General features: G+C 37.5%; 1 protein-coding gene across 1 annotated transcript in view; it reads right to left on the bottom strand.

Moving 5' to 3' along the window:
* The window catches only part of LOC149804680 (adenylyltransferase and sulfurtransferase MOCS3-like), a 46,086-nt gene extending 42,533 nt beyond the window's left edge, over positions 1-3,553 (bottom strand). The window contains exon 1 of the mRNA XM_089942969.1: positions 3,413-3,553. Within this exon, the coding sequence (XP_089799095.1) occupies positions 3,413-3,508 (96 nt within the window). The 5' untranslated portion in view covers positions 3,509-3,553. The remainder of the gene's footprint in view (positions 1-3,412) is intronic.
* Between the last annotated feature and the right edge of the window lie 8,843 nt (positions 3,554-12,396).

The following is a 12,396-nucleotide window of genomic DNA, read 5'->3' as shown; positions in this document are numbered from 1 at the left end:
TCTCTGACTCAGATTTGTTGTTGTTGTTGTGGGGTTTAATGCCATATTTCAGCACACGATAGGCAATGCATGGCGGCCAGTATTAATGGTGGAAGAAGAACCCGGGAAAACCTCAGGAAGAACCACCAACCCACGAGAAGCTACTGGAAGCTCTCTCACATACCCACATTAGCCAAATCCTAGACTCGAACCCACACAGACAGAGGTCAGATGGCAGTGATCCGTAACAGAAAGCGCTTTAGACCACTTGGACACTCGGGGCCCTCATAAGATTAGCATAGTTGCCACTAGCATTGTGTGTCAGCATTGAAGTGAACTGCTTCATAAAACTAACATCATCCAGGTGCAAGAATTTTCTCAGCATAATTTTGTATTTCCAGAGAAAATCATCATTTGAATTCAATAATTTGAAGCAAATAAAATTCAGCCCAAAATGGTCACAACATAATACAACTTAAAGTGCTAGATGTTAAAGCACGACTGGTAAAATCTTCACAGTTACAAGACAATATAGTTCTCTCCTTGATCTCAGGTCACATTAGCATTTTCTAAAACTAAACATTACTTAATGGAAAATAGCTTTCTATAATGGTCTAATGAGCCTTTTTTACTTACAATACAATAACCTATAAAATTCACATGGGATTCTCCAAAACCCTGACCCTGATCAACATATTTACCACTTCTTGTTTACCTGAATAATAATTTGGTTAATAAGCTCATACACATAGAGAATAATGAAGCTATTTTTAGTTGTTTACATAAATGAAATAAAAAAATCAATAAAAAAAATCAATCAGGTCAAACAGAAATGAACTCAATTTTGGCCAAGGTCAAGTCCAGCAAATAATGTTACATTACAGTAATATGTAATGAAATTTTTAAAAAATTAAAACTAACAGACAAACAATTAAATTAAATATACATAACAACCCAATATTTCCAGAGGATATACAAATAGTCAACGATGTAATCTATCTCCACTCCGATGCTATGCAAACACAATTTTGGCCTTGTGCAATCGTCAAACACAAGGTTCGACTGCACAGATTGTTTGAATTTTCATATACCGCCAAAAAGAAGATTCACAAAAGATTGCATTCCAGTGATATTGGCAATGGCACCATACAGTTTTCCACAGTTTGGAGCACAAAACGGCTTTCAGTAGCAATCTAACAATGCAAAGACTGAAGGACACTTGGGTTTTGGGTCAACCCAAATGAATTGCAAACATATCTGGAGCTGCTACTAGAGCTAGCATGAATCTTCTATACTGTATATGGCAAACAAACTGCGTACAATCTTGTTTCCATATACTCTGCTCCTTCCACCACCAATATATTCCAAATACAGGTTGTGATTGCAAACTCAGAAAAAAATGTTTTTTTTTGTATGCCACACATCTTTCCATCAAAAAATGAAGTAGAGAACCCTTCAAAATATTTTGCAGCTCCAAAGATGCTAATGGCTGTAATGTTATTTGTTAATGAAGAATAACTGCAGAAGGCGTCCTATACTATTTATTAAATACAAGACATCAGTACAGTTAGGAAGGGGAGAAAAGACTGCCTTGAAAGTATTTTTCCCATGGAACTTAAACCCAAGTGAACATATAAGATAACTCAGCTGTTGCTGTATATCAGTTCTAATCCATTGTAGAATATCTGATAACTTTTACTGTCAAGTGATATTTCAAAGCTAATTAGATTAAGGCTTACACTACAAAGTTAAAGTAAGTAGAACAAAGATTGTACAAAAGCTCTAGATTTAAAGCCTAGTGAATACATATGCACAAGAAAGCGAACTGATATGGGCATCAAGCCTGTTGTTAACTCGGATCTATCTATATGGTATGTTGATGCAGTCACTCTTGACTATTACACGACTGTGGTGCCTGGGAGAAAGAAGAATAACACAGTAATAGGATAGGCAGAAACAGTAATTAATAAAGAAAGAAGTCAGGAAAGTTTTGCCATGTTACATTTTCATCCCATCATCACAGACCTGTCTGGCTACCGCAGCAGAGGAGAAGTAAGTGTACCTCAACTGGCATAGCTTTGGGAATCATTAGGTCTATCTTGCAGCTGGCCTGAAGCCTAGACAATTAGTTTTGATAGACCCAGCTTGAAGGATACCAAGCCTGGAGCTTCTACAACAGTATACGGTAAGGAATTCCAAGTGCCAATTGTATGGGGAAAGAAACTGAACTTATAACTGTTTATAGAGGTAAATATGTATAATACTGTATTTCCTGTTTTGTGGTGTTCTCTAGTTCTTCTTAAAGCAAGAGTCAGGTATTGGTTAGCAGTTTTGTCTACAAGATTTTTGGCCATCCTGTAGAGCATAGTGAACTGTGTCTTGGTCCTTCTAGATTCATGGGTGGTCCAGCATTTTTATGATGATGATGCTTGTATTCCTATATTGATTTGTGGTATATCTAACAGCACTTCACTGTACCATCTCCAGCCTGTGTATCTGATCTTTGGTAATGCCAATGGGGTTCCAGGTGGTTGAGCAGTATTGGAGGCCCGGTCTCACGAGACAGAAGTATGTAGAAATTATCTGAAAGTGTCAGCTTTAGCTTAAAGTATGTACATTCATAAATTAACGTTTAAAAACTGGTCAATGTATATAAATATACCTCAGAAGATGTATCTATTGTGAATATTTTATTGTATTTAGGCAAATTTTAGTGCATTTGAGTAAAAAGACGTGCAGAACAAACCTTCCAGTTTTTGCAAGCATGCAATAGTAGTGGCAATCATATTGAAAACAAAGACTATCCAACTGATGGTTGTTTTCTGGAGTTCTTTAATAGTACAAGCATGACTGAAAATTAAATTGTATGCAACGATACGGCCCTTGTGTATCAACACAGATTTAGGGGTGTGATTTTAGTCATATAATCAATGAATGTAAGATGTATCACATGTTATTTATGTTTCATCACCATCCCAAACAAACATATTGGGTGATGTGTCATGCGTAGTAGGACCCACAGGGGCTCGTATCGTTGCTTACAATTGACCTGTCATACATGTATAATAGTTATTATATAGTACATGTATGACAGGTCAATTGTAAGCAACGATACGAGCTCCTGTCGTAGGACTAGTCCTACATGTAAGACATAGCACAATTTGAATTTGTGACGCCCAAAACATAAATATCAGCGTCAGGTCTTACAGGCAGGACTCGTCGTAGGACCAGATGTGATTTATGAGACAACCTTTGGCCTGGGAGACTGTACAAAAACCACGTTTTGAAAAAAGTGCAACGAATATGCCTCTGTACACAGGGGCTCGTTACAAAGAAAATCAAGGGATGGGGGTTCTAACCTGTAATACTAGGTTAGAACCCGCATCCCTTGATTTTCTTTGTAACGAGCCCCTGTGCCTCTGTATAAACTTACCTGCCACAGTAGTTCTCGCTTCAGCTGGTCTATTTCTTTAGACTTGTCCTCTATAATCTGTCTTAATCGTTTCACCTCGTCCTCGACACCTTCCATGTTTATTTACCAGGAGCACATGCATCCGGTTGTCGTCATTCCCAACGTGAGTACAATAGGCGAGGTGGTCCGAAAATATTTCTTCCGTATACAAAGTGGATTTTGCAATCTAGTTAGGAGACCGATAGCGAAATTTAAGTACCTTGAGCACAAGTCTGGTATCAAGTGTATTACCTATAATTTAACGGTACTCATGCCTTGTTGAATTAAACTATTCCAGTGATTCTGAATGAACAGAATAAGAACAAATATATTTTCTTAACATATTAAAGGTCACTATTTGACAATATATCATGAAAATATTGTCTGACGAGAAAAAAGTGATTAAGCAAAGTATATAGCTATGGCTTGCCTCTATTGCTGAATACAACCTACAGAACTTATATTATCTAGATACATTCATAAATAAATTAAGGTGTTTAAAAGTAGGACAAGGTCCCAACAGTCATCTGTATGAATTTGTTATGATTGCAGATAAATATGGTTTTAATTCAAAATAAGATTTTAAAAGTCACTAACAAGCATGAAGGTTCTTTATATATATATATATATATATATATATATATATATATATATATATATATATATATATATATATATATATGAAATAAAAAAGTTCACTGCAATAAAACTGAGACAAAATTGTGCAAATACTAAATTGACACAATGTGCTGTAAAATGTGTGGCATGACAGTTAGCTTGTGTAGATGATTGGAGTGGACATTTAACTTGTGTTAATATATGAATTGGACATTTACTTTGTGTAGAAGTGTGAAATTAACAGTTAACTTATGTATATGTGTGAAATGGATAGTTAACTTGTGTAGATGTGTGAAATGGACCTTTCACTTGTATGGAAGTGTGAAATTAACAGTTAACTTGTGTAGATGTGTCAAATGGATAGTTAACTTGTGTAGATGTGTGGAATGGACAGTGTATTTGTGTAAATGTGGGAAATGGGCAGATAACTTTTCTTGATGTGTGAAATGGACATTTGTGTAGATGTGTGAATAGACAGTTAACTTGTGTGAAAATGTGCTATGAATTTAATATAAAGTGTGATGACTTGGCCTTCTGCTGTTTTTAAGTGTGGTAACTTGTATAGGTGGCCTTTTGCTGTCCTTTTGATGAGTACTAATTTTTTCCAATCTCTCTCCCTCCTTCTCTCCCTGCCTGCTTGCTTGCCTGACTGCCCACCCACCCCTCCCTCTGTCTCTCTCTGCCTCTCTCTCTCTCCATCCCTCCCAGTATCTTTCCAACACGGCTGGGCAAGAGCAAAATTTTGTAGATATATTCACAGCACATTTTGCACTGTTCAGCATGACAATTAACCATTAAGACTGACATATAGGCTATGCTCACAATAAATTGATAGCTTGTGATGGTTAACCTCTCTTGTTTGGGTGGCATGAGTGAATTTTAATTATTCGAGTCCTTCGTATAACGGTGAGACAGATAGAAAAGAGCGAAGTTAATGTAAGGTCAAGTAGTGTTAGATGACAAAGTTGAGACAAGCCAGGAAAAATCTTCAGCAAAAAGAGATAGGTGTAATAAAATGAAATTATCCAGACATAGTTATTAATGAAGATGGACAAGAGAGATTTATTCTGACTTCAGTTGGGGTGTTACAATTTGGCTGTTAGAGAAAGTTAAACCTGATTGGTTAAACTAAACCAGGGTGTGTGCTTCCCAGACAAAATTAAATGTTGTAAGTATTACCCTTGCTAAATTCAGCAGTCCAAGTATCTGCTGAAATGTAAGTCTGAAGAATTAACAAGTATATTTTCTAATTTAATAAATTGTCCAAGGGACAGGGGTTTAAAGAATATGAGAGACTCAGAACCAGAGAGATTAGGCTGCATAGAAAGCATGAGCCTGGAAAAGGCAGGAAAGGAAAAATAGCTCCATACCTGCTTAACAGAGTTAGATGGAATATAAATTACAACCAAATTACGGTTGGTGACCCGAAGAGGTTGGAGTGAGAAAGAAAGAACAGATATACAGCAACACTGACATATCACCAACAGTAATTTGGAAAGTATCAAAAGCAACCAGGTTATGTTGACATGCCGGCAATTTGAGTTTGATCATTGACTCAGTCAGATGATGAAATGTGTTTTATCAGTATAACAGAATGGCAAATTGCATTTTGCCTAAATTTTGAATTTCAATTTCTTAGGAAAGTATATCATTCAAACGTCAGGCTCAATTTCATTTTACTTAATTTATTACATTGTTATATTTTACGTACATATGTTATATTGTCCCATATTGACTTTTGGTATGTTAAGAAAATATTTTTGTTCTTATTTTGTTAGTTCAGAACATGGCAATAACTCAGTGCAACAAGGTATGAGTACCATTAAGTCACAGATAATACACTCGATACTGGACTGGTGCTAGTCTTCTTCAAATCTATATCTTTGCTCAGATTTCTGTTTTTTAATTTATTAATTTAATATTTTATTTTATTGATTGCTCGATCCAGGCAATAACACAGTGGTCGATCATCTCCTAGATAACGATAACCAAAGTACCATAATGAGTGGGGGATCACATCACATCCTCATGTTCCGGAATTTAAACATTTTATCTAAGTGAAGAGTCTGAGCCAATACAGGATAGAACGTAACCAAAAGGTGATAATTTCTGTATTGCTTGTTAAGAATTATCTATTGGAGTGACTCAAACCATTGTCTGTATATTTTACATGTTCAATGCATGCAATTTTTTTGGCCATTTCTTCCATATTGTTGATGACAACATTGTAAGGGATTGAGACATGCCTTTCCTGTTATTTGATGTCTTAAGGAGAAAGGATCACATTCTGAATTTGTGAAATGGGGGAGGACATTACCTTAGTATTCTCTTTTAAGAAGGGTTAATTAGATAAGCCCCCATAATTACGGTGTGTTTGGTATGTAATCTTTAAGCTGAGTTTTATGGAGAATTTCAGTTTTGTACTGCCTGTTTATGGATTGTTTGTGCAAGGTATAGTCTGGTTTAAGTGAGTGCATAGGATTATGGCTTTATGGTCTTAAACTAAATAATCTAAATAATAGAAAAGAGTGAAAAGCAACAAGCTTTCTAAAATTAAAAATATCATTTATTTCTCTTGAATACAAATTCAACATGTAAATTAAAGAACTTCTGGTATTGTGACGTAAATCCCAAATAATCCTAGGATTACAGACACAAATCCTAACAATTACAGTTATGAATAAACTTTAGTGGACATCCCAATTAAATCCAATGCTGAAGGCATTGATGTGCCTGTGGTGACCAATATAATGCTGATGTGCCAACAGTCTTTTCTTGGATCACAATAATACAATCCAAGAATTAAATTCTTTTTTTAAATTTAAATTTAAATTCAAGTCTTTATTTCCAAGAATATTACTTTGAAGAACACTTTGTATTTCCACAGAAAATTAATTGAATTAAATAATTTAAAGAAATAAATTCCAGCCCAAATGAATTTCTGAACAAAACAATAATACCATTGATTCTGACAAGATCTTAAAACATGAATAAATAGTTTTTCCAGTAACAAGAGTATATAGTCTTCTATTTGACATCAGGTCAAAACTAACATTTAAAAACAAAAACAAATATACAATACCTAATGGAAAATAACCATCTAGAAGGTTCATAATATTTACAAGATACAATCTTAGTCATAATTAGAAGTCTATTACTAAAGATTAGAATATAAAATATGTTGTAAACAACAAGAAGATCTGGCCATTCATAATGAATTTCCAACATTCAAGACTCAGATTGAAATAAACGTGTTTACTAAAACACCTAAATCAACAATTCAGTTCAGGTAGAAAATGTAGAGCGAATGTTACAGAACAGAAAGTGGAAGAGCAAAAAAAGAAAGAGAAAAAAGAAGGACAAGCAGCAGAGTGAGAAAAGGAGAAAGAACTCATGTTAGCCAGATTGCAAGCCGAGGAAAGAGCAATGGAACACGAACATACGTTATCAATAGAGAGTCTGAGGACTGAAGCCGAGTCAAGAAGGCCTGAATGAACATTGAGGACCCAAAAGTAGGCCTTCTGAAGGCATCCAACTAATACAGATCACCATGCCTTAGGAAGAAATCATGGACAACTTTTTGACTCACCTCAAAAAGGTAGTGCTGGTTCATCAAATACCCAAAGTCTCAGCATTCTTGCAGGGAGTCGCAAAAGTCTTCTGCCATAATATGATGCTGAACGACAATGACAATGTCCTGAAAAAAATGCTACTATGGCACTATGAGCAGTTGCCTGAAAGTTTAATTAAAAAATAAATAGAAAAATGCATGGGCAATTTCTTGATAAGTGGATAAAAAATGACAGGTACGGTGAGGGTATATGCAAACAGATGTTGAATGAGCATGTTTTAAATACATATAAAAAAGATTAGATTGTGTTCTTAGAGGAGCATGAGTTCTCGACCTTGGAAGATATTTGTGTGATGGCAGAGCGTTACGAGAGTGCACACTCGCATCCAAACTAACCTAGGAAGGCCACTCCAAAGATGGTATGGTCAGAACGGTGGGAGGCCATGGGCCTTTAATCTGTGGAACAGGGAAGACCCAGGGGACAGATAAAGGTAACCTTGGTCATAAAGGAGACATCCTATGCCTCGGCTGCAACAAACCAGGCCACGTCATTAAGGTTTGTTGAAAGTATCATCCAACAACGATTAACGAGGTAACTCTGTGTTCTGTTAAGAAGCAAAAAACAGTGGAGTTGATGAACACAGCAGCAGTTATGGTAAATGGTAATGGCAACCATACTGCATGATGCCAACTGTTGTTAACTGGCCTTGGTAGAGAATAAATGTCAAGCCTGGAGATTTATACATGCGAGACAGTGGAACTTCAGTTTGCTAACAGGACAAAAGATTCACTCCCAGTCATGAATATTGATTTAGAATCGACTTTATGAAAAGGTGAATTGAAGCAGCTTGTTTGCAGGGGTTGTCTCAATTCATGGTCCTAGGATGTAAGTATGTGTTTCAACAGCCTAACCTTGTGACATGTACACCTGTGCATGTGAAGTTTGTTGAGACGAGGTCAATGAAGCAAAAGTTTCGGTCAAATACACTGAGAACTTTGACTTTGCCCATAGACAATTTACTACTGGTGAGTTGGGAAAACTTAAGAGAAAGATTGGTCTCTTGAAAAGGTATGCAGGTACATAGAAGAAGGAATCATATGGAAATTGCCAGACAGCGAAAAGAAGTTGGTGTTTAAATGAAGTATCTTCTACTGGTACATCTTTGCTAACCAAGGTTCCAATCTCATAACGCTATCTACACCTTGGCATATTGAGCAGATATTTTGGTCCACTGCATCCAATCAAAATTAAGTTGTTCAAATTAGAACATTGTTCCTACATGATCGAGACAAGAGGAGCACACAACTTGAATGGACTGATAAATAAACAATTTTCCACTGCCGGTCCATTTTGTACAAACCACCTTTCACTTTTGATGTGAAACTTGCAAAGTATCCTTTTGATGTCAAATGCCTCCACCATTTTCGACAGATGTACAATAAACCGCTGTTATACACTATTGGTTAGTTGGCATTACATACTAAGGGATGCATCTCATGAAATCTAGTATATGTTGCTAGGACACAGCACTAAAATATATGTTCGATCAGCCAAGTGTAGATAGGGTTATCGTATTGGAACCTTGGCTGGCAAAGATCATACCGATATGCCAGGAAAGGGTCAAATACGTTTAAACAGGTTATCGAGCTGACAGGTATAGGAGCAGATGTCCTTAGGCAGGCAAATCAGGGTCTACATGGAAGCCACATTGTCATGGCGAAGACCAGATATAGACTAGTGAGGGAGTTGTATTGGCCTGGTGTGTATGGGGATGTGCGGAGGTTTTGTTTGTCGTGTGACAAGTGTCAGCCAATGGCATCTAAGACCCACCCATTGCCCAGTGCCTCTAGAGACCACCTCACTGATTAATGAGCCTTTCTTGAGGGTTCCTATGGATCTGATTTGTCTGATAAAGCATGCATCAGACATGGAAACATTATGTATTAACAATATTTGACTACGCCACCCAAGGCTGTTGTGTTAAAAAAAACAATTACTCAGTTATGGTGGCTGTGGTCTTGTTAGGAGTTTGGTCGAGAGCTGGTGTTCCTGGAACAATACTAACTGACAAGGGAATGCAGTTTATGAGCTAGGTGATAGATGAGGCAAACCAGTTACTGTCTGTTAGACACTAGACTACCACTCATTATCGCCCGCAATGTAATGGTCAAGTAGAACGTTTTAATGGAACCCTGAAGAATGCTCTGAGAAAGCTTTGTGAAGGTCAACCCATGAATGGGGATCAATACCTCCCCATGATACTTTTTCTTGTAGTGTGAAGTGAAGTACCACAGGCTAGTTTAGGATTTTCACCTTTGTCAGGGAGGACAGCAAGGGGACATATGGTTTTATTGAAACAGTTATGCATGGGTGAACAGGTGATGATGTTGTTGCCATTAGAGTGTTACAAACTTAAAGTCTCTTGGAGGGGACATGTCCATTGTAACAGAGAAGTCGGGTGGGCAGAACTATTCTATCCATGTAGAAGACAAAAAGAAACTGTACAACAACTTACTTAAGCATTATCATGAAAGAAAAACACTGTGGATTTCGTCTTTACTACAGTTGTGACTGAAGAACCCAGTGACAATGGAGGAGTACTTCTTAGTTGTCCTTTGATGAGGGAAGAAACTAACAAGACAAATCTAGAGACATTAATTTTTGGTTCATTAATGTAACATTCATTTCGTTAAAGTTTATGTTTTGATTTTAAATGTTAGCAAGCTTTTGTAGTGCCATCTAACATCTTAGCTTTGGGTGATGTGATTCCGCCTGGGTATAAATACGTGCTAACTGTGGCTGATATGGTGGCGTGTTATGAAGTGGTATTGTGTGAAAACGTCTCCTTGAACGTGATGCAGTATAACAACGCTGGTACAGCAAGCACATTTGGTTGTATTTCGCCAGACGGGAAAGTGCCAGGTCAGAGAATTTGAAAAGTCTTGGGACGAGGTCTTTCATCAACCAGGAAACAGGTGCTAGAAGACTGATCCAAGAAATGCAAAAATCTTGTGACAATACACATTTTACTTAAGGCCTCTCTTCTCTCATCATTTTGCACTGTTTGTCTCTCTCTCTGTCGATCTTGAGAGAGTAATCACGCACGACCACGACTCTCTGCGACCAAGTCGACAATCAGAGGAAGACCCAATCGATGACCCTGCAACCAAGTTGGCAACCAGAGAAAGACCCAGTCAGTGACTTTGCAACCTGGTTGGCGACTTTGCAACCAAGTCTGCGATTCAGTTGGCAAATCTGTGACCCAATCAGCAACTCTGCAACCAGTGGCGTCACTAGGGGGGTGCGGGCTGCACTGGCTGACACAATCAGAGGGGGTAACACCAAAATGTCTATAAAATGTTTGAATTTTTGTGCAAGAAGGAGGTCCATAGGCGTGACACCATGAATTACAGCACATGACTGACTATACAATTTTTGAATTTTTGTGCAGAATGGAGCTCCATAGGGATGACACCAACCTTAGTGACACGACTGCAGTCTTTGACCAAGTTGGTTACCAGAGGAAGACCGAGTCGGCAACACTGCAACTGAGTCGGCAACACAGTTGATGATTCAGCAACCCAGTCAGTGACTCTGTGAACAAGTTGGCGACCAGAGGATGACTGAGTCGGAAAAACTGTGATCGAGTCGGCGACCCAGTCGACAACTCAGTGACCCAGTTGGTCACCCAGCGACCAAGACAATGATCTAGTTGATGACACATCGACTCAGTTGGCAACCACAGGACACCAAATAGATGATCAAGCACCAGTCCTCACAGAGAATTATGGGGTATTACTCTTAGATTACTCAAGTGTCTTGACAGAACAACATGGCAAGATAGATTTGGGGGATTTCAATTTGAAACTACTGAATGAAAAGTCGATGAAATTTAAACTACCACACCAGAAATTAAAAACTGTCCGAAAATACATTCAGGCTATGATTGACTTGGGAGTGATGGAGCCAGGTAAATCAGAGTATATCTCTCCTATTGTTTTGATGCAGAAACAGGACAAAACTCACTGAATTTTATTGCTTATAGGAAATTAAGGAGGATAAGAGAATTGCAGGTAGAAATGCTACTGGATTCTGAGTCCATGTTTTCTGGAGTAACAAATGGGAAATATTTGTTGAAAATTTGATCTGTCAAAAGGTTATTATCAAATTCCAGTCCAAAGTAAAAACAGCAAGACTTGCCTTTGCATCTACAAAGGGAAGGCACTAATAAGTGGTCATGACATTCGGGGTCCAGAATGCGCCAAGTGCCTTGAATCGTATGATGAGAAAGTTATTAAAACCATTAAAGGGATCTGGAGTTTTGAACTATGTGAACGACATACTGTTGGGAGGATGAAATAATTTTGCTGAGAAAGGTTTTAGAATGACTTAGATGGGACTCACTGTGCGATCATCTAAGTGCCATAAGTTAAGAAACTAACATATCTAGGTCACACCATCAGCAAAACACATTAACCAAAGATTCACAAACATAGGAAAGCAGTATAACTGACCATAAAGTAAGAAATTCTGTAAAATCAATGATATTGCCAGTCCATTTAAATAATTTGACTAGGAAGAAGGACCTGCCAAACGCTATTTGGACACATGCTTGTGAATGCGCATTTCAGTTGTTGACGGACATTCTGATGTCAGACGCAGTAGTAAAATTACCAGATGTGACAAAGGAAATTGCCTTACATACTGATGTTTCTGACAGTGATTTAGGCAGTGTTATTGTAAGAGTATAATGGAGACTTATTTCCAGTTGAATGT

Source organism: Sinohyriopsis cumingii, chromosome 2 (assembly GCF_028554795.1).
Source record: "Sinohyriopsis cumingii isolate HCF-2022 chromosome 2, ASM2855479v2, whole genome shotgun sequence".
Lineage (NCBI taxonomy): Eukaryota > Metazoa > Mollusca > Bivalvia > Unionida > Unionidae > Sinohyriopsis > Sinohyriopsis cumingii.
The sequence above is the reverse complement of the archived record's forward strand: the minus strand, read 5'-3'. Positions and strand labels throughout refer to the sequence as shown.